We start from the raw sequence: 23880 nt of genomic DNA on the forward strand, positions 1-23880 counted from the left end.
AACTCAGTCAGTGAAAGTCAAAATTGTCTCTTGATGTCGTATATTTGTCCTGTCTGGAGATCCATACTGCATATACATACTGTGGTGGGCTGACTTTCGTCAGCTGCAGGCCTCACCCTGCTTCTCTCTAACTCTCTCTCCTCAACAGGGCAGTGGGGGGAAATAAGATGAAAAAAGCTTCTGGGTTAAGATAAAGACAGCAAAATTCTTTCCCAGTTACCGTCATGGGCCAAACAGACTCATCTTGGGGCAAATTAATTTAATTTATTGCGAGTGGAAATAGAGTAGGATGGTGAGAAACAAAGCCAAAACTAAATCACCTTTCCCCCAGCCCCTCCTTCACAGGCTCAACTTCACTCCTTCATCCCCAGCTCCTTTTCCTCCTCCCTCCATGTGGTGAAGGGGAATGGGGGTTGCTGTCAGGCCCCAATAGCACCTCTCAGCTGCTCCTTTTTCCACACACTTTTGCTCTGCTCCACCATGAGCTGCCCATGGCTGCAGTTTGTTCAGGGCATACCCATCTGTGCCAGCATGGGGTCCTCCCCTGGCTGCAGGGTGTGCAGCTACACACTGGTGCTGGTGCCTGGAGCACCTCCTTCCTCTCTTTCTTCACTGCCCATGCTGTTCATGCAGTTGTTTCTCACACTTTTTTGCCTCATCCCTCACACCTCCATGTGTTTTTTTGCCCTTTATTAAACACGTATTCTCAGAGGCACCACCAGCATTGCTGCTGCACCCAGCCGTGCCCTGCGGCAGGGCCACTGAGGCTGGCTGGAACTGGGTGGAGCGGCTGGAGCCAGCTGGGGCTGGCTGGAGCCAGCTGGAATCACCTGGAACCATCTGAGACTGAGATCAGGGTGGTGAAGCCCTGGAACAAGTTGCCCAGAGAAGCTGTGGATGCCCCATCCCTGGAAGTGTTCAAGGCCAGGCTGGATGGGGCTTTGAGCAACCTGGGCTAGTGGGAGGTATCCCAGCCAATGGCAGGGGGTTTGGAATGAGATGATCTTTAAGGCTCCTTCCAACCCAAGCCATTCTATGATTCTATGAAATGTTCATTAAATCTCCTGTCCCAGTCAAGAGCAGAGGTGTGGTATGGCCGTGGTACCATTCCAGGAAGCCTGTGGTATTTATTGGCTGTGGAGGCCTGGCCACCTGGCTTGGTTGTGGCTTTGGGCTCTGGCTTTGAGCTCAGGCAGTGGGTCAGGATGTGGTGTCCCTCTGAAGCAGGATAAAGTGTTTTTTTTTTCCTGCAACATGGCTTGGTGTCACCAGGGGCCACTGAGTGGTGAGTAGTCACTGCAGTGTGAACCAGCAACCTTTAACCTTGCTCCACATGGAAAACCAGTTTGTTGTTGGAGTAACCAGATGTGCAGTCTGAATCCTTTCTAGCCTTTTCCATGGGTGCTGGCAAAACAGGCACTTGTTTTTTTCAGAAGTTAGTCAGATGAGGAGTCCAGTCCTTAAAACTGCTATTCATGATTTATGAAGTATAAACAAAGTATGAAAGCATAACAAAACTGTTAATAAAATACTCATTAAAAATCTTTGTGCATTGAGCAAAATCAATTATACATTTTTCCAAGTGCATTATCACTCTGTTGTAACACTTTCTTCACTTGTGTTTCCTCCTCCATCCTCGTTATCACCTGCATAAAGCTTTGTATTAAACATAGTCTGAGCTTCCGTTCTGTTTCTGTTGAATTAAGGAAAACCAATGCGGCAAGGCTAAATCAAATAGAATAATTTAGATGTCAGCTGCTTCCTTGTCAGTCTGAGCACAACTCTGTACCTTTCAGCAATTGTGGGATTTTTTTATTTTTTCTTTTACAAGCTATAACACAAACTTCATCTCTTCAGAAGATAATCCACAGAGAAAGCTAGGTTTTATACTTGCAGTGCTAACATAATGTGGCATGGAAGATTTCTTCTTATTAGATACTCTCCATTGCCTCATAAACATCCTACTTGGAGCTTACTGTAAAACTCTGTTACAGCATCCAAATGGGAATGAAGTATGACAGATATGCCTGATACCCTTCCCTCATGCCTGAATCCTTTGGTACTTTTTTTTTTTTAATTCATTTATTCTCATTGCAGATAATGTTCCAGATTCTAGTATAATGTTACTAGTACGCAGGTTACTAATGTGTCATCTGTGTGGGAATATGTATGAAGGGGGTGATGGAGAGAGAAAGCGGGAAGAGACAAGGGAGGCTAGAGGCATTATTTACTACCATTTCTGAAAGGTATTTGTCTATCTTGCGTTTGTATAAGGAGATGCCATAACTTCTTTATTTTTTACTGTAGTTACAGGGATGCAGAGAAGAATTTTCACAATATATCAAACAGATGCTCCTATACAGACTGCTCTGGCAATGAAGAAGCTGAAGATGTCTCAGGAATTCTCCAGTGTACAGCTAATGTACTTGGTATGTATTTTTTCAAGGGAATTTGTTACCTTCAGCTGAAAGGTATACTGACCATCTTATTACCAGCAATGAACCAAGGCATTTTAGTTCTAACAAAGGAAATTTAGGATGTAGGCAGCTACATATCATTGCACTGATATCATGTGTCTCCTTTTTAACACATATTTTCTACCTTTGAGACAACACAGACTGATTTTTCAGTGGAGGTGCATTCAGTGAAGATGCATCAACTCGGGTTGATGTCAGTGATTGGGGAGGTTTCACAGGGTTTGAGCTGAAGTGAATTTGCATCTGTCCAGGCCTGGGTCTTGGAATTATTTCAAAAAGTGTTTTAAGATCCAGTGATTTAAGAACAACAGATGCTCTTAGGGTCTATGGACCTGATGTGTAGAGGTCCTGAGAAACACAGAGCAGGATGACATGAAACATTTTGGAAACTGACATTCACACTGAAGAATGCTTGCTGCAAGAAACTTTTAGAAATGTTGCATGTCAAGATGGTGTCATCCATCACTGAAATGCAACTGTCTTACTAGGGTGCACCAACAATACACAGCAAACTCCTGAAAATTACCTGGGGAGCCTTAGCTTCTCTCTGTAGTGTCACAGGAAGCCACCTGTTTTGTGCTGATAGCTCCAGTCAGGTGTCAAGGCTTCATTTAGCAGTGCTGGTGAGTTGTATACAGGAGCTAATGAAACAAGTACTTGTGCTTTCAAATTGTGGTGTCAAAACTAAATGGCTGGCTATTTGCATTCACACTTATTATATACCCAAATAACTCTTCTTCCCTAGTTGTTACTAAGTTTTACTGGTTTTCAGTCAGACCTGTGTTGCTGATACAAATCTACCAAGAAAGACAAAAAAAAAATAAAAAAAATGCAGAGCTCAACACTGAGAACTTAAATTTTGATTGGGGTTGTTTTAACTGTTTTAGTTCTATGAAACTGATCATCTTCCTTGTTTTAGAGTAAACTTTACAGCTCAAGCTTTAACCATTAGGCATTTATCTATATTTTACAGGGATCTGTAAGGAGGAAAAGTAGTAACTGCTTTTAAAGTTAATTGTTTGAAAGCAGAAATTCCTGATTTATTTGTGATAGTCATTTGCAAAGTAGAAAAGCCAATGTTACACAGCGCTACTTCCAGGACTGCAGCAATCGACAATAAAATTTTCATTATGTTTTAAGACATGAAGTGGTCTTATATATGAATTATATACAATCATGCCATCTACTACCAAGAAAGTAATACCAATCTTGGTCATGTTGTTGGTTGATGTGAGTTTATCAGCATTATGTGTGTTTGGGCTCAGTCCGGAGGTCAAGTAACTCACCCATTTGCAACACAGTGGCTGAGCTGTTGTAGCTGTCTGTGCCCACTGCTGTCTAGTGTCATTTGTCATCCACTGCTTTCATGGGAGTCTGAAATGGAGAGTTGTTGATGATCCTTCTCTGCAAACAAAGCCCTGGGGGTCCTGATGGGCAGCAAGTGAGTCCTGATAGTAAGTCCAGCAGTGAGTCCTGGCAACAATGATGGCCAATGGCAGCCTAGGCTGTGTGAACAGGGGCAGAGATACAGATTGAGATGAGTGCTTGCCCCCCTCTACTCAGAACATGTTAGACCACATCTGCATTACAAAATCTGGGAGCCCATAAACATGGGTAAGTTAATAAACTGAGGGAGTTCAGTTGAGGCCCTTGAGATGGTGAAGCATGGAGCACCTACCTTGTGAGGCTGGGGGAGCTGGGCTTGTTCAGCCTGGAGCAGAGATGGTGTTTGAAACCTCTGTAGCCTACAAGGTTGTAGGGGAAACAGCCAGGGTCTTCACAGTGGTGCAGAGTGAGAGACAATGGCCTAGATTAAAACTGGAGATGGACAGACTGACTCTTCTTCCCCATGAAGACCGTCAGGGAGTGGCACAGGTTGCCCAGAGAGGTTGTGCAGCCTCTGCCCTTGGAGATTTTTAACCACAACTGGGTGAAGCCCTGAGCAACCTGGTCTGAATGACCTGGTAACTTCTGGGATCTCTCCCAGCTTGAAAACTTTTCTGATTCTGGCCCAACACACAGGTAATAGGAAGCAGCTGCTGATACCATGATGACATTTTTGCTAGCTGAGTACTGAGCTTTTTTTCTGAACTTTTATATAGCACTCAGAACACTTGGGACAGTACTTATAATGTCTAAACTCTATTTGCTTTTTCATTGGAGGCCTCAGTAAGCTGCTGAAATTAGGGTGGAAGGTGCAAAAGATGACATTTTGGTTCATTGTAGGTTTCCTCTGACCTGGTAATATACAGGATAAACCTGCAGAATTTTTATGGTATTGTGCAACTGGAGAGTCTTTCTTCAGTGATGCACAGGACTGAAGTCTGAGCTTGTATGATAATTAAAGATGTGATATACCTTCATTGTCAGGTGAATACTCTAGGTCATATTCTGCCCACAGAAAGTCTGGACCACCATGTACTACTGACAGAAAAAGTCCTTCTGGATTTTGTATTTGTATATGATTTGCATGTCTATCTTTTCTATCTCAAACTGTTAATCAGACTTGGTACACTCTGTGAAACACCTAATATATTCTAGTTTAGAGATGACTCTGCTTTCCTGTTGGTCAAAGTGCTTTTTCCTTTGTCAAGTGCCTTATCCTGCAAGATGCTAAGGACTGTCAGGGAGGTTCTGAGTGCCTTTTGCTGCTGATCAAAGCCATGGGAAGAGGCTGTGCTTGGCACTTTCCACTTTTGGGTCACTGAGAGAATTAAGAACACATTAAATTGTAAATATATCCAGTATTAGTTGCAGAATATTTTGTTTGCATTTTTTAATAACTCAAAGCTAACTCAGAAACAAGCGCTGTGAGTGATAAGGCAGGACTAATACAAAATAATGACTTTTCGTAACACCATTTATATATTAATGCTATTGATAAAACCTGACAAATTAGATATTCAGTACTCACAGCACCATGAAGCACAACAGTGTTCTAAAAATAGTTATGAATATGTTTTTGTCTTTAGAATGCTTTTAAATCAATATGTTAGTTGTGGTCCCTTAGCATCACTGAGTGATGTTCAGCCTGGTTTTTCAGTGGTTTTCTCACAGTCTATGCATGTCAGGGACAGAACAGGCTGTTTGAATAACAGTGTAGGAGTAGCAACTAGGCATTACTGTCTTGGGGAATTATTAAAATTGATTTTGTTGAAAATAAGTTCATAGAGATTTACTCTTGGAAAACCTCACATTTTAAAGACCAAATTTGAGTTCAAATTAAAAAAAAAAAACACCAAAAAAAAACCCTCTGTGAGCAAAGCACTAACATAATTTAAAAGCAATACTTTCCTTCTCCCTTATATGGGACAAGAACATAAGGAAATGAGCAGTAAAACCAGCTTCCTCATTTTAATTGTTAGCTCCTATCACAACAGTAAATAGTTAATGGAGGCTGCATAATTAATTCTCACGTGCACAGTTATTCTTCTGGTTGAATAAGGATTAGTAAGAGATTTTTCTGTGTAAGAAGAACATAACCACGTAGATGTGAAATTAGAGCAACTGGCATTCCTGAGACTGGAGACAAGAATGAATCTGACTGTGACAGCAGCTAGTGAATCTGTTGAACCAAATCTGGCTTTCGATTTATTTATATGAGTGGTAACAGGGATTTGCTGTCTAGGGCAGCAAGGAAGTGTTTTCTTAAAGGTGCTTGGCAGCAACCTCATGATCTCTTGCCTTAGATAATTTCAACATGAATCACCTCTCCTGACCCTCTAACTGCCTCTAAAATAGTCATTTAGCATTCCTTATTCATCAGAAGACAGTGAAGGCTGAAGTCATTAGTAAGCCTGGAAGACTGTGAGCAGATGCTTCGCACCATGGTCCTGGTGCTTACACTGCTCTCAGCACAGTACTGACTGCATGCTGTACACTCAGTGTGACGTGTGTGGTTTATAATGCATGAATACTGGAATTTTTCTCCTGTCAAGTCGTCACTAAAGTGTGACACTATCTTCCTGCAGTGGATGAGCCTGATTCTTGTCTCCTTGTTAAGTTATTCCTGCTACAAGTCCATAGACATCAATAGAAGTCTTTCTGCTTTAATCCACTGTAATTAAGGGAGCCAAGTCCATCATGCTCAAAAACCGTAAACCATGTTTGATATCAGATCAATGACACAGCTTTCCTTTGTGGTGACAGCTTCCGTGGCTGGAATATTTAATTCTGTATCCTTTTCAAAATAGTCCGGACAGCTTTATGACAAGCTCTGCTTTAATTAATTGGTGCATGTGTAGTTTTTTCAGTGTCCTCCATAAGCATATCATCCAAAGGAAAAACAAATATCAATATATTGGAAGCTGGGCAAAAAGAGAAGAGAAATCCTAGTCTTTAAAGGGGGCCATTATAAAGTTTCTAGTTTGAAATAGTATATTTCAAAGAATAAATGCTGGTATGTTTTATCCTGTTGACTCAGATAATGCCTTTAGGAGGCTAGCTGTACGCTGTTCTGAGCAGATTTGTGCTGTTAGTCTGAACTTACTTCAGAAATAATGATAAGAAAAAGATTCCTATGATGAAGTATATTATCTGAATGACTACTGCATTTCTATATTAAGTGACTATAAATTTACACTGAGGTACGTTAGAGAGAAAGAGTGTATCCAAAGAGATTTCTTGTTTGACCTTAGGCAAGTTTTTATTCTTTCTGTGCCTCAATTTCCCATCTGTATAGTGGAGATAACAATTTCTTTTTAATCCTTTAAACCATATGTCAGTGCTGGTTAGATTTTAACATTCTCAAAGCAAAGATGTTTTCATACCATTTGTACATTCAGCATTTTGAGCAATGATGGCCAAATCTTGTTGGGACTGTTTTTATCCCCATAATTTAAAATAATTTTATTTCAAGTGAGAGTGCAGCATGCATTTGGACTTATTGCAGCTAGTCAGAGAACAGCAGAGGACTTTCATGGAGCTGCAGATTGAAACTTTGGACACAGGAAAATAAGGATGAAAATGTTCTTAGTAGTTAGTCTGTACAATTCCTACTTAAGAATTTATGTAGGGAATTTTTGTTGTGATAGAAATCCTTCCTGACCTGTCTTCTGCTTATCTGTTCGACAGATATTCTAAGCAGGTATGTGTTACAGAGCTTTGTGAAGCAAGAGAAAAATGCCCATTTTTTTCATTTTTCATCCCCATTATGTAGTTCTGGTATATCACAATATTATTGAACATCCCAATTGCACAAACTAGATACAACAGCCTTCACCTCATATCCCTGAAGCACTCTTTGCAAACACTGCACGCAATTAATGCAGTCTTTGTGGACATGAACTACACTCTTATTTCAAGCCTTCACAAAGCGAAGGGGAGTTTCATGGAGGGACTTACCTGTTTTCCTTTAAATACCACCAGTATTTCCTTTGGAGCCTCTTTGCAGGAACTGAATAATCTGTCATAACTTTTGATATTAAAGCTAATAGAAAGTAACCTAAATGCATAAATATCTATAAAAATTTGCCATCTTGTGCAAAGTTTACAAAGTGGAAGTAGACGTTCATACCCAGTCCTTAATGACACAGAAGAAATGTTGTCTTTAAAGTCTATTTGCGTATTAGAGTACAGTATCTACATTGTATGTACTGCAGCACTGTGCTATATATACTGCATAATTAACACTTTTGCAACACCTTGGGCACACAGCCTGAAGTTAAAAATGCACTAGTATCAGATAGTTGCTTCAACAAGGAGGCCTGGAGAAATAATTGCACCTATCCACCTTTTAATTGGTTAAGATACAGAAAAACATTGTCTTCCTTTTCTTTTATTCAATATATTAATTTATGCAAAACAATTCTTTTTCATCTATTATAAAAATTTAGCTTCTAAACTCTTAGAACAATAACCTAATTTTACTTAAAAAATGCACAGCGTAAATCAATGACAGCTATGTCAGCTCCACGCATAGACTTAAATGTATAGCAAAATTTTTTCGTGTTAGACATTTTTAACTTATAGGTTAATTATAGTGCTCTCCCTCTTGGTTTTGCTCCTGAGAGTGGTGTGAAGACCTGACTCCTCTGTCATTTCTAAGTGAATATCTTTTTGGGCATCTTCCATTTGGAGTATGACATGCCATGGAGGCAAGGATTCACAGATGTCCCAGTGATGTATGTGAAATCCTACCCCAGAGCCCTGTCCCATCAGGTAGATAAATCATTCAGCCCCAAGACACTGATGAAGAGGTGGAATCTGTTGTTGGTGCAGGGGTTTAGAGAGCTCTTTCTCTGGGTGAAATTTGCATGTCACCACCAAAGAAGATAGGTGCTGTAGGCAGCTTTATAATGAGTGAATCACTTCATCCCTAAATACATCTGGCAGCTCTGTTCCTTAGTGCAAAGGACATAATTCTATAAAAGTCTTTTGTTCTTCTGTTCAATTTGTCAAAATTGAAGATCTTTGTATCTGAAACTAAGAAAGTTTCAGCTTTTACCCATATTTTCTTGTTACAAAGAAATAAATTCTAGATATTCCTGGTAACTATTTAATAATAAAGGTTTGTCATTGCTGAGAAATGATACATTTGAGGAGAAAAGAAATACATTGAAAAGGAGATGCCAGGGCAGATCTCAGCCTACAGTGAGATTAGACCAGATGATGTAACTGGAAACGATAATAGAATCATAGAATCACAGAATGGTTTGGGTTGGAAGAGACCTTAAAAATCATCTCACTCCAACCCCCCTGCCATTGGCAGGGACACCCCCCACCAAACCAGGTTGCTCAAAGCCCCTTCCAATGTGGCCTTGAACACTTCCAGGAATGGGACATCCACAACCTCTCTGGGCAACCTGTGCCAGTGCCTCACCACCCTCACAGTGAAGAATTTCTTTCTTTCTAATCTAAATCTCCCCCTTTTCAGTTTTAAACCATTCCTGTCTTTAGTCTGCCCAAGCAAAGAATTGCTCTCCATCTTTTTTATAATCCCCCTTTAAGTAATGAAAGTCCGCAACGAGGTCTCCCCTGAGCCTTCTCTTCTCCAGGCTGAACAGCCCCAGCTCTCTCAGCCTTTCTTCACAGGAGAGGTGCTCCAGCCCTCTGATCATCTTCATGGCCCTCCTCTAGACTCGCTCTAACAGCCCCACATCCTTCTTGTGCTGGGGGCCCCAGACCTGGATGCAGCACTCCAGGTGGGGCCTCACAAGGGCGGAGCAGAGGGGGACAATCCCCTCTCTCCACCTGCTGGCCACTCCTCTGTTAATGCAGCCCAGGATGGTGTTGGCCTTCTGGGCTGCAAGTGCATACTGCTGGCTCATGTAGAGCCTTTCGTCCACCAGAACCCCCAAGTCCTTCTCTGCGGGGCTGCTCTCAGTTAGTTCTTCTCCTAGTCTGTGCTCCTTTCTGGGATTGCAAGATGGAGAAGAGTTTGGCACAGTGACTGCTCAGCAGGTGCCTGAAAACTGTAAATGCTTATATATTTAAGGTACATAAATTAGTATCAGTTTCCTTTTGCTTTCAACTAAGAAGTGCAGATAGTCATTAGAATGCAACTAATTTAGGATACACAGCCTTATTTATAATTAAAGTGGTTGGTTTACAAATGGTGTAAAAGGAAACGTTACATGGCCCAGAGGACTGGCAACACTAATGGATTCTAATAATACTTGGAACTCCATCCTTTGGGGGGGTCTAAGCTATACACACAGGGCTCCTATTATTTAGCAGATGTCACACTACACTGTCAGCGGAAAAGTAGTCTAAACAAAAATCACATAATTTATGTGATTTTAAAACTGAGATGAATACAGCTAAATTAGGAAAGAACAAATATTTATATCAAATGGCCTTAGACTTCCCACTCTCAAACCAGAACTATTTATTGTTACAAAGCAGATGAACTAGCAGTAGATAGTGAGCAGTTTCAAGATATGATGTACATTAATATCTTGTAGAAGTCTATTTATAAAGTAGAGGACATTTTGGGCATGACTCATTGACTAACTGTAGGAGTTTGCTGTTATTTTAGCTGCTGTGGGGTATCTGGTGTGGCCTCTGTCAAGCCCTCAAAAATGTGCAGGTCTTATTTAAGTCCTATATCCTGGCAGAAGTAACTATCTATCAGTCCTTTTGTAGATGTCTTGGATGCCTTATGAAGTCTCAAGTAGCACTGGATTTATATATTTAATCAGCTGAATTGATCCCTTTATATATGTGAATAACTATGAAAAACAATTTTGCATTTCACAGGAAATGTTTTTAGATTTCATGGCAATTTTATTCTTTCCAAGAAATGAAGTTCTGCTCCCTGTGTAGATTCAATTACATATATATTTAATGCAAAAGCAAATTTAAAACTCATTTTTTTATTGCTATTTGATCTCTAGAGTTAACATGAAACAAAATGGTTCTACCTTACTTTTAGGAATCATCAACATACTGACTACAATTTTCTTTAGATATACTGTGTGCAAATCGAAGTAGTGAAGTTTCCAGTTCGAGATGGGGGGTATCAAATGATGATTGTCTTGCTTCAGACAGCTTGCTTTTGCCTGCAGAATTAGCTGCTACTGAAAGTGCTGGATGGTGGAAAAAAACCCACAAAACAACATTGCCTGTTCTTTTTAGCTCAGCTGAGCTTCTTGTGTCAGTAGTTTGGAGCAGAATCTTTTACACATAGCCTGAGTACAGGTGATTAGAATGTCACCGAGAGGTGGTAATTATAATGATATTTCTAAGCATAATTTATTAGAGAAGAACCTGACTTTAACAAAGAAAGAAAATGCCTCATTAAAAATTGGATTAAGCAAGTATTATAAGTGTGAAGAATATTTTTTCACAATAATTCTCATTTTTATTTTATGAAATGTAAGGTGTGGGCTCTGTATGGTGTTGTAAGAGAAGTGTAGTACAAATTTTACAATTGTGTCAAAGGCATACGTAAAGGCATAAGATGATGTTATTGTGTTTATATAAAAGCACTAAAACGGTAGTATGAAAAATACTGTCTGGCTTCCTAGAATGATATAAATTCATCATGATAATCAAGTAAGATCAAAGCCCTTTCTACAGTAATTACATACTGGTACTAGGCTCACTTACAAGCCAAATGATCCATCTAATGTACCTTCAGCATTAGCCTGTACACATCAAAGCCTTTTTTATTGAGAAAATAAATGCTGCTTTTCCTACTGTCTTTAAATTATGCCTTGGAATCCCAAACTGCCACCTGGCTTTCTGTCCAAAAGACTGTTTAAAGAAAAGATTATATTCATGCCAAAAATCTGCTAATCCAAAAACATTAAAGTTTTTTTTTTTTCTATAATTAAAGGTGGCAGATTCTGCTTTTGTCCACAGTATGAGTTCTGGACTTGCACTTTGAATTGTTCTATCCCCTTAATATTTGACATTTACATATTCTTAATGGGTATCCCAGGAAAAGGGTATTACTCTATGCCAAAGCTTTCAGATGCTGTCCACTTCACAACCATTGTCTTCATGATTTACCTTAAGGAATAGTTGGATGTCTTGTAATTGCTTCTGTGTGGACTGCAATGGAATTGATTACTTTGACATTTTTATCACATCATTCATCTTCTATTTGTTTCTGAAGAGACTATGATTTGTGATTTCCTTTATGGGAACAGATTTCTATCTAATTTCTCCAGACAGTAATGTACAAATTGCTTAGATATACTACATTAGTTCCTTGGCATTAGTTCCTTGTTGTGACTTCACAGTTTACAGGAACTACTGAAAAAAAAATGAAGAAGGACCTTTTACTAGCATGGTACTCTGGGATGAAGTCACCTATTTTTGCTCCAGTTCAGTGGAATACTTAATTTCTGCTTTGATCCTATGCTTAAAGACTTTGGTCATTTTTGATCTGGCTCACAACTATAAGATCTTTTCTCTAAGTGTCATAGAGCCATAGAATCATAGAATGGTTTGGATTGGAAGGGACCTTAAAGATCATCTAATAAACCATCTTTGAGACACATTTTCAAAGGATAACAACAGACTTTTAGAACTTTTATCATGGGTCTAAAAATAGTTTGTAATAGGGGACCATAGCTGTGCCTTCATTCTAAAGTTGCTTTGCCTTTTAATTTCCTTCTAAAAAGTGTATATTTAATTTCTCTCCACTACGGGCTAGAGTAAAAAATGGCATTTTAAGAGAAAGCAACAAAAAAGAAACTGCTATGGAAAAAAAAAAGTATTAAAGTTCAGAATATGATTTGTCCTCTTGTAGAAGTGGTTTAAGTGGTAGGAACACAGTAGATCACTTTCAAAGAGGAAAGTAAATTAGACTGAAGAATTCTTAGAATTTCATTGAGTATACCAGTAGAAGGCTGGTAAATAGCAGAAGCTCAACATAAGACCAAATGGCTTCAGCTGGGAAACAGAAGAGAGTAATGGGATGAATTTTGGTTTATTTTGTATCACTACTATTAAGTGTCTTGGTGAAAATAAAAGAGACTTTTATTTTATTTTATTTTATTTTATTTTGTTTTATTTATTTTAATTTAATTTAATTTTTATTTTATTTTATTTTATTTTATTTTATTTTATTTTATTTTATTTTATTATTTTTTTGCTTACTTAATGATTGCAGGCTTGCACCCATTAGGAAGCCCTATCTGTGTCGATGGGGGCCACCCACAAGGCAATATAGAAGTGCAGTGGCCTCTGTAATTGGAAGTGCTGGGCACACACACAAATCTCAAACAAATATATTTTTTTCTGGGTAGCTGAATATATATATATTTAATTAGAATGCCAGAGTGAAAAAGAAAGAATGAAAATACTATCTTTTCAGAAAGGGATAGTAAATCATACTGAAAAATACTTTCCATTTTGATGAATGGAAAGTTGACTCACATTTACAGGGCCATCTTCAATGTGAATTACCCACCTGCAAACTTTAAATGAAAACAAAATGAAGATGCACAGAAAGAATATCATGTGAGAAGGGTAAAAAGATTAGACTGTTTATGCAGATGGATAACTTGAAGGTTATAAAGAAGATTATTTTGAAAATTTTATTTGTCTTTTCTTAAAATAAAAGAAAAAAAATCAGAAAATACTGAATATGTTGGAAATGGAAATCATACTGAATGTGTGATTCATTTTTTAATGATTTAATTTTTAAAGATCACAATTAGCTTACGGAAGTCTCCAAACATAGTAAAGCATGCACTGTAGAGACAATGAATTCTGTGGATTTTTCTTAAAAAGCGGGATCTTCTATAACAGATAAAATTATCTCTTGACCTAGTAGCTCCCTCCTTTTCACTAAGACAAATATTTACTGTAACAGGAAGGGAGAAGCTTCCTCAAAAACATGTTTGTTCATGATCTTTCAGCAGGTTTCACTTTTTTTTTTTTTTTTTTTTTTCTGTAGCGTCTGATACCAGGCACTGCTGGACAATATTTTTGAGCAGCTGCACAGCAGCCTGGTGTACTCTGACGTTTTCTCTCTTCGTAATGATGATCATTTCTATCGTTTCTTGTAGCTAAGCCTATCCAGTCAGTACAGAGAAAGGGGTGAGGGGGAAAATACACAGAAGACACTCAAAAGATTGGGATCATTTTTATTGTACCAAATAAAAAGTTATGATGAAAGATATCTAGAGTTAATGTTTTGTGTAAGGTATGTCTGTGCTTCTATTCATCATTTTTTCCAATAGAAGAGTCAGGATTGCTTCACTGAAAATACAGATAAAGTATTTAGTGCAACTTCATACAAGCACAACACTGAAACCAAGAGCAAACAGAAAAAAATAGTTTGTGTTTTCTTGTATAATAGGAATTTAAATAAAGGTTTTGATTTTAAAAAAAATCATCATCCTTCAGGCAAAAATTTACCTCCAATTGGAGAGGCTTAGGGAGAAACTTCCCCAATTGGTAGGTTATACTTGCTTGTTTTAGAAGGTGGTTTGACTTTGTTTAATCTTCTCAGTGTTTCATAGTGTCTATTATTAGAGATAAAATTCCTGGCTAAGACAGACCAGCAGTTTCGTCTGGCTTGGGCATATCCATTTTTCTATTCTGAGCTAATCTAATTTTCTGCTGGTACTGTGTGTAACTGAATTCAGAGCTAAAATGTTTTTAAAAGTAGTGGCACGTCCTCGAGCCAGGTCATTGACATAGGATAATTCATGTTGCTTGGAGTCAGTATGTTACGTCCAGATTGAACAGCCAGTCCTCCAGGGCAGACAACAAGACCAGTCTAAGACAATCAACAAAATCTTAGGCTAAATACTAAGATACAACTCCATTCAATGATAGTAAGACAAGGTTTACATGCGTAGCAGTGAACTGCAGGGTATCAAGTGATCAGTTCTGCATACCCTATTTTCAGTCAGTGGTGCCAGGGCAAGTTACGATTTTATTGTAATGTTATACTTGAAAGACAGCTCCACCTACACTATTGATCTGGCATGTTACATAGGTATGTTCCCATACTTTTGGGGCCTCAGCAGTCTTAAAGCCTTGGGTGCCCCTGCTAAAGTCTTGTGACTGTTCACGTTTACACACATACTTCTAAAGCTATTCAGTTCACTCTACAGAACAGTAAGATTTAACAGCATGTATATGTGTTTGTGTATATGTATGAACATAACTTTTTTATTCCTTGTTATTAATATTCAGTGATGACAATGTTATTGGTATGGGTTAGAATTTAATTCCTTTTGGGTTATAGTGAGCATTTTTAAGGAAGATGTTACACTACTGTTATGCAGACGTAGTGATAATGAATCAGAAGTTGGCACGCTGTCCTCTGAGTCAGGATATTAGGGGGGCATTGTGTACCAGAGGTACTTTCTTTTGGCTTAGCTGCAGATTTGACCATCTGTGGTCATAAAAGATCCTGGGAATATTATTGTAATAACTTAGTTTAGTGACCAAATTTGATTATGAGTAATGGCATTCAGATGATCTTTCCCAAATTATTGCTATTACTTCTTTTATAAAATATGCTTTGTCATGCTGTCATGTTGTCCTATTTATATATGTAATTTTATGAATTTTAGTCTGCTATCAATCATGTTGAAGGTCCAAACAAAACTGTAATTGCAGATTGTTTGCAAAGCCATGGAATGCTCAAATCCCTCGCAAATATTGTTATAACTATGCCTATGCGTATAGGCAGTTCAGACACTGCCTTGAGATGATCAAAGGTTATTGTCTGCAAACAACAGATGAATGACTTCTTCTGTCCCCCTGTTATACCTCTTGGGCATGAAAGTCACTCATTACACTGTTCTTCCAAATTGCAAAGTCTACAAGCAATCTAAAAAGTGATAAGTTTGGTGATCCACTGGGATCTTATTGATGTTATAAAGCATGCTGAATACATATTAAAATAAAGGTCCTACTGTGCCCTTTGGAGATAAATAATTACTCTTCATTTCTGTTAGAATTCAGGATTGATTTTAAGGTGTTTGACTTGTTCACTACATTGAAAATTAGATTTCAATACACTGGAGGAACTGTATTATTTATCTCTTGTTGAATATTTGTAATTCACATGCAGTTGATTCATATTTCTTTTTCTTCTATCACAGCTTAGTACAACACAAACATACCTGATGAATTTTGTAACTCTGTTATTTGATATAGGGATTGTATCAGATGAGACTTAACATAGCATATCCTTTCTAAAATAAGACTGAGGAAAATGTTTAATAACCATCTCGAAATTATTTTTTTTTCTAGTTTATCTTTAAAAATGTAGATAACAAACTGGAGTAGCATTTGATACACATTTAGATCCAGAGACTTCAATTACAGATATTTCCCCCCTCCTTGTGCAACACCAGCCTTATCACCACTGTAAATCAAACCCTTTTGAATTTCTCTGATGGAGACTTGAAGTGACATTTAGAGCTATCACAGGTCTGTCCCATCTAATAGCAATTTAGAAAGCTCCAAGGGGCAGGGATTTTTCGGAAGGTTGGTGAATGTAGATGCCTAAAATAGAAAGGCTTTGCTCTCATTTTTAGGCAACAAAAAAGAAGTAATTATTCTTTTGTATCTTCTGCCAGCGCCCAGTACCTATAATGAGAAAAGTATTCTGTCTGCAGAAAACAACAACAAAACCAACAAAAAACAGCTACTAAAGTGTGAATGAATTGTACAGCTTTACGGTACTTATTGAAAGCCAAAGGCCTGACTTTGCACTTTTGATTGAAAACCAAAGGCCTGAGTTCCAGCAGCTTCTTTTTCAAGCTGGTAAGAGCTAGATGTCTTTCAGAGGCAGTGATGAAAGAGGCTGTAAAAGCAGAAGCCTCATCCATATCTAAGTCAGCCATGGCAGCTATTCACCCTTGGCTGGGTACATTCAGACAATACACTGCTTGTGACATGCAAAAATTAGGGAAATTATACTACATTCTGGTTTTCATCAGGGAAGAGGAGACAGGTAAAAGTATAAACCTCACATATAGCTGGCTGGGACAGGGAGCTGAAACCACAAGGAATTAAAATGGCAAGAAAATACGGCTGCTAGAATGAAGCAGTGTGTTTCAGGCACCCAAGGGTTATTCTTAGCCACTGCAGAAAACAGAGTAGGCAAATATCCAGTGGAAAAGCCATTTTCAATGACTTGGAAAAATACTGGGCAAAATGACAGCAAAGGGAAGATGTGACATGGTAGCAATATTATGCTGTTGACGTGAGTATCTCATTTTCCTATAGGTTTGAAGTTTGAGGAAATGCAAGAAAAATTTGGGGAGGAATTCTTCAATGTCTGCTTTGATGAGAATGAGAGAGTTCTTCGAGCAGTAGGTGGGACCCTTCAAGACTTCTTCAATGGCTTTGATGCTTTGCTGGAGCACATTAGAACTTCATTTGGAAGACAGGCCACCCTGGAATCCCCTTCTTTCCTATGCAAAGAGCTCCCTGATGGCAATCTCATGCTTCATTACTTTCACCCACATCAAATTGTGGGGTTTGCAATGATGGGAATGATAAAGGCAGCAGCAAAAAAGATTTACCGCTTGGAAGTGGAAGTAGAACAGGTCACTAATGACAAGCTATGTTCAGAGGGGACAAACCCAGGTAATTGCAGCTGTTTGACTTTCCTTATCAAAGAACGTGAAAATGCAAATATCACAAAAGCACTTCCACCAGGAACTTCCCAGTCCCCCTTAGACCTGAGGATTAGTATCAGCACCTTCTGCAGAGCATTCCCCTTTCACCTGATGTTTGATCCAAACATGCTTGTTCTTCAGCTTGGAGAAGGTCTAAGGAAGCAGCTCAGATGTGACACTCATAAAACCCTGAAATTCCAGGACTGCTTCGACATAGTTTCTCCTAAGATCAGTGCCACATTTGAACGAGTCCTCCTCAGATTATCTACTCCCTTCGTCATTCGGACCAAACTTGAGGATTCTGGCTCTGAAAGTAAAGACAAGGTAAGAACATTAATTTGGAAGGGCATGTGTATATGTGTGTGAAGGGAGAGGTTATTTGTTCAGAGAGAAGCAGCTCAAGTACTGTGTACTCTGGAAAGCTCACTTATGCTTTCCAAACAGGGCTAAGTGGTATTCCCCAGCAGAGTGAATATTTTCCTAAATTATTTATAAGCTTTGCCTATGAAGTTGTATCAAATCATGACATTGCCATTCAGAAAACTCTGTTTTGTGGACTTACATAGTACAGTTTAAATCAAAAGGGTGAGGAATTTTACAAAATGCCCATATCTAATCCACTCCAGCTATATTATGATAACAATAATAGTTATTAAGCCATTTGCTGGGGAATAGCTTTCACTATGTTTTCTGAAAGACTCTAGCTGCAGGGTTCACACTGCTACTTTATTACATCCTGCTTCCCTGTTTGGAAATGCTGCTTTCCTTTCTGTTTCTTCTTATCTCTCACCCTGCTCTCAAGGGAACCAGAGCTGTAAATGGTACCAAGTATCACTTATGCCACTTTTAATGCTTTCCAGTCATTTAAATAAGTATTTGTCCTCCTACTCTGCCTCTTCCCTCAATGCTTTAAAAGAGAGTTACCTAACTAGTGGGCCTTGTGTTGATTTCAATGCATCCCAGGTGAGTTAGATGAGGTCTTCTAGATCTGACCTCCACAAAGACTTGAATGGCATTTGCCTTATTGTGTATCCTTGAATTATGGGAAAACTTTTTGGTGCAAAGCCAGATTCCAGCTTTACCACCAATGCACTTTTACTTTGTTCTTACATTGAAAGCCGATGCTTGGGTGCCCTGGAAATATTGCTGTCCACGTGAAAAAATTATTGATTTTCAAGGTTTTAAAGACTAAGTGCCCAAGAACAGTCAATTTTAATCACACTGGACACTGAGACACCTAAGTTCTGCCTACGGGTGGCTCATAGGCAATTCAGAAGAAGTGGATATGGCTAGAGAGGTTCCACCTTTGTTTTGTGGCCTACATTGGGACAGAGCCAGAATGGCTCCTGTGGTAACTGCATGTTCACTTCTGGTCTCTCTTCAAAATAGAGCACTTCGATCAGCAGTATTTTTTCCATCTTCTCTTTGGCACTGCTCTTTGGCACCAATAAACAAGTTTCTGCTGCATTTTTCCCTGGAAACATGTTCCCCCAAGCGAAGCAAACTAGTGCTTCTCATTTTGTATGAACTGATGTGATTCAACCTGCTTAAAACCGAGGAGTTTATTTTTTATTATCACCCTAACTTGTAATTACAAAAAGGAAACATTGTTTGAAAAGTGCAAAGGTGTTGGTTCTGAGCTACCTTTTGGCATGGTAACGTCTTTTGAAAGAAGCTTGTGCCATGCTCCTTCCTCCCCTGAGCCATCCCTCTCAGGTGTCTTCTCCTGCCCGTCCCAGCTCTTTGTCAACCTTCTGGTCTCCCATAGTCTGCTGTAGATCACTTTGAAGAGGAAGGAGAAGGTTTCTGGCAGGATGCATGTCTGTGCTAACTCATAGCTTTCCTAATTGCGAGTAAACAAACAGTTTTATACACCTGTGGCTTGCTCCCAGGAGAGGTGGCAGGGAGTGGAGCTCGCTGGAGGTGGGTTTTAGCAGCAGGCTTAGGAAGCAACTCAGATTTCAAAAGCTTCTGTACCATTGAGCTGTGCTGACTTGAGTTCATCCTTGCATTATTTGCATGTTTTGTACCATGTGTATTTACAGGCGAGTCATGCATTGAATCAGCAGTGCCACTCAGGAGAGTGACCCTCTCTATCTTAAAGTCATGTGTAGAGACAATTAAAAGGCAATATCAGTAAAGGAAATCCTTTGTCTGCCAGTAGTTATGAGAAAAATTGTGTATTGAATAGTAAGGTGTAAATAAAAATGTTGATAGCAAGGTGTAGAGGACCTGGGGTAAATGTTGGGCTGCAGGCATGGGAATTAATTTGAGAACATCAGTTTAGAGATATTTTCTTCTGAGTCACTCATTTTATAAGTACTTTCCAAAAGTTTCTGGGAGTAGTTATGCAATTAAACAAAGCTCAGTATGTGATGCATTTTGCTAGATACCTTTTTTTTTCTTTTCATTTTTTTCCCCAAAATGAGAGGTTGCACAGATTCAGAATGGTCATAATTGCCTTGCTTTCATAGATTTTGAGCGGAATGACATGGCAATACCTCGTGCTCAAGTCCTTAATTTTCTCTTGGATAAAAAAAATAAAATAGACTGAGCTTTGGAAACTTCATCCTGTGCTGTTTTCCCAGAGCTCAGGGCACTCAAGAAGCTCATTTTAGAACTTTTCAATACTTGTTTGGAAGCTGAGTGTTGGACCAGTAGGCCAGTGCTGTAAGCCAGGTCACCATAAAAATCGGCAGTAACTGGTTTAGGTATTTCCCTATTTTTCTGTCACACATTTATTCAGTTCTTACTGGAGTTGCATCCCACTTACAGCTATTTATCTTTTTTAGAAAGTTCTGACTCTCCTCTGACCTCAACAAATCTCAGACTTGGTTACTTTAAATACCAGTTGAAGGGATGCAGCCCAGATGACTGCTCCAGTTTTTAAGCTGCTCAGATACGTCAGTAGTTCCTCAAGAAGAAAAAAAAAATATTTCAAAAGACTTTGTGATGAACACAAGACCTTTCAGCCTCTCTTCAAAGCACTTTTATCTTCACTTCAGTACATAATTTAGATTTTTTTTTTCAGGTTTGTAGGGAGAAAAACAGAATAACAAAATAGTTTTCATTTAGTTCTGACTCCAGCTCTGCGTTCAGATGAAAGTAAGTCACAGATCGTGATCTTTCCTTAACTCAGCACCTGGAAGACAAATTAAAAAAACCACACCTGTCCTGACTTTCAGGGTGCTTAGTGCTTGTCTCATGTATACAAAGTGTACTTTGATTCACTGTTATTACACAGAATCGCAGAATGGTTAGGTTGGAAGGGAGGTCATGTGTTACAACCCCCAAGGTTTGAACTCCTGAAATAAATGGCTTGGATTGCTAAACCTCTGAGCTATGGCTTGTGAGCTTTTGGGGTGATGGGTTGTGCTTGCTGCTGAGTTGCAAATGCACCTTTGCAGAAGCACAGCCTAAGTTAGTCATTGCAACAAAGAAAGCAACAACAAGAAGGAAGGCTAGGATTTCATCTGATTCCTAGAGGGTTTTGTAAGCAGTGATTTATAAATCATGAATAAAGAGGACAAAGTAAAGATGGCAAATGTTTTCAGGCTTAAAACAGTGACTCCTGCATCTCTTTGTTGTATTCAAAATTTACCCATACATCTTGTTATCAACATTAGTTCACTAAAAAAATATATTTTTTTAGAAACACATTTTATTAAATTTCTGACCAATCAGTACTATTTTCTTTGCTGTCTTCTAGCAGCTGGTTCTGGAGAAAATGCAAACTTCTTCCAGCTTAAAAAAAAAAACTTAAAAAAAAACTTGCAGAATTATGCATGAGAGTTGGGTTTAGCTCCTCAGGGTATTTGATTAATTGTATTGTTTCACTTGTGTAGATGCAATGTTACTCATGGCAAAAAAGTGTTTCTAGTCTTTTAAAGCATCCAACAGCGTTTGTCTGACTTTCCACAACATGTTATATTTGGTAAGTGCTCCATTAAGAGACTTTTTTTTTTTCTGTTGTAAATTTACTGATGTTTTGTTTCATTGTTCACTGTATTCTAATATTATGAGATAAGAATTTTTAACGCAGTGTCTAAACTCTACTCAGGATTTCACAGAGATATTAAAATGCATCAATATCTCAGCAAAGTTTTATTAATTTTATGTGTCACCAGCTGTTCCTTGGAGCTCTGAGCATTTAAAAGATCCCATTGTTGAAGGGACCAAACAGAAAAATGAACTATCCACCTGAAACACTGTGGACACTGTAGCTTTAATCCCAGTTTTCAACACAGTCCATACTTCTGGGTGATAATTCTAATATTTTGATGTTTCTTGGCTGATAATTCAGCCTCCATTATACAATGGACACATTTAAAGGACATGTGAATAGTGAAAATGTTTATTCTGTAAAATAGTAAGCAATTGTATAAATGTATTAGGTCAGCAGTCTCACTGACTTTACCTGAATTTATTGTAAGTTTGCAAGTAAACACCCTTGTAAGTATGTGGAGAGTAACAGAATAAGAACTGAATCATACCAATTAATCCAGAATAAGACAGAATGTGATGGTTTACTTCCTTCTTCCCTTCTTCTCTCCTTTTATTTTGTTGTCTGCAGTGCTCAGGTTACTCACACTGATGCTTTGTTTTTCTTCTAGATCTTATTTTGCTCAAAATTTGCTGTATGAGCACTTGTGACTGTCTTTAGATCGGATTTCCTGGTATACATACAGCTCTTTAGATGTATAAGAACTTATGTGATTGGCCTCTGAGGTTTCCATTTTTCTCATGAAACAAAATTCTTATTGTTGTTTGGTATTTCTGATATGGTACTTCTCAGGTGCCGAAGGGAGTATTAGGGCCCTGTTGCTCTACTTGCACTAACATTCTGTTATTTTTCACATTTCACACTAATTTTTACTCACTATCTTTTTGTTTTAAACTGGAGAGCTTCACTTGCATGCAGTCACATTTTCCATGTTATTGTCCCTAAACAACAAGATCACAAATATTGCAGTTTCACCTCTCTAAGGAAACTCGTTCTACACCTCTCTTTCTGTGAGCTATCATTTATTGCAACAATTCAAAATACATTTTTGAATTTTTGCCACCTTCCTGCCTAGCCCTCCTTGGGGCCCTCCTGCCGAGCTGCTGGCTGGTACTCACACAAAGCACAGGGGGTGTCTGCACCCAGGTCTCAGACTAACAGCCCTTTTCTGTCTTTCATATAAGGATACCCATTGGCCTTTGATTTACTGTTAGGGCTGCATACTCTTTAATTCAGAGAACTTGTATAAGAATAAAGCTGGCTCATAAAGCTGTGTTACATAAAATGGCCAGAATTTTTCTGGCAGAATGTTTTCTATTTGAATATGCCATTTTACTAAAATGACAACTTCCCCAGGAATTCAGAAAAATGTTGTTCTGGAAAATAACATTTTTTTTTTTGGTGTGTGCATTAGAATATTTTGTTTAATTATTTTAGACTTAAAATAATTTTTATTAGGAAATGTATTTTTTCATTATAAATTATAACACAACAACGTTTAAAAAATGAAACATTGTTTTTGACAAAAACCATCCTCTGAAAATTATGTATCAGAAGAAGTTCCACATACAACATATTATTCAGATTTTCAAGAAACACCAACTCTGTAATGATAAAATGTCCAGCAAAATGGAAGCATCAGCTTTTTATAGCTCTACCCATCACGCAGGCTGTCCAAGCAAGCACCTCACCTGTTGTCAGTGGGGAGGAGATGGCAGTGGTAGATGAGCTAGACTGCACCAGCAGGAATCTGTCCCAGTGTACTGTTTTAAATAAATTCATAAATAGATAAAAATAAATCAGTCCAGAGCCAAGATTGTAAATATATATATATATCCCGAAAGTTAGATTCTAAAATGCATAGATAGACATGCAGTAAATGGCCAAAATTTTTAAAATGTTGATTAACAAAAAACTGTTAATTTTAAAATTTAGGCTGATTCAGTAGAGGTCAGCGGGAATTTCTCCCATTCATTTCCATTGTCCTGTTCAACTATGGAGTAGTTCTAGTCCTTCCACAGTATGAGCAATTACTGTCTTTAGGTCAAGTATTTCCTTTCAGTCACTCAGCTCTATATTTGCTACGTGTGATCAGATCAAAAGTCCATCCAGTCCAGCAACCTGACTCTCAGAGTGACTGTCGGATGATGCTTAATGAAAAAAAATAAGAAAAAGTTCAAGCATGCAGTGTTCTTTTCTTTAATACACCTTTCCAGCTTTTAGCTCTCCAGGGATGAAAGCACATCCTACTGCAGTGGCATCCAGACAGTGGTGCCTGATAGCTCTCGCAGGACTACTCCTCCATAATTTTCTTTAGCCCCGTTTGAACCAGGGGAAGTTTATAGTGTTGGCT

The 23880-nt window shown here is 38.5% G+C and overlaps 1 protein-coding gene across 1 annotated transcript in view; it reads left to right on the top strand.

Annotated features, from left to right (window-relative positions):
- The window catches only part of GUCY1A2 (guanylate cyclase 1 soluble subunit alpha 2), a 158836-nt gene that overhangs the window by 16992 nt on the left and 117964 nt on the right, over window positions 1-23880 (top strand). Inside the window, exons 3-4 of the mRNA XM_035542651.2 lie at window positions 2308-2429; window positions 17130-17848. Coding sequence (XP_035398544.1) covers window positions 2308-2429; window positions 17130-17848 — 841 coding nt within the window. The remainder of the gene's footprint in view (window positions 1-2307; window positions 2430-17129; window positions 17849-23880) is intronic.

Source organism: Cygnus atratus, chromosome 1, assembly GCF_013377495.2.
Source record: "Cygnus atratus isolate AKBS03 ecotype Queensland, Australia chromosome 1, CAtr_DNAZoo_HiC_assembly, whole genome shotgun sequence".
Lineage (NCBI taxonomy): Eukaryota > Metazoa > Chordata > Aves > Anseriformes > Anatidae > Cygnus > Cygnus atratus.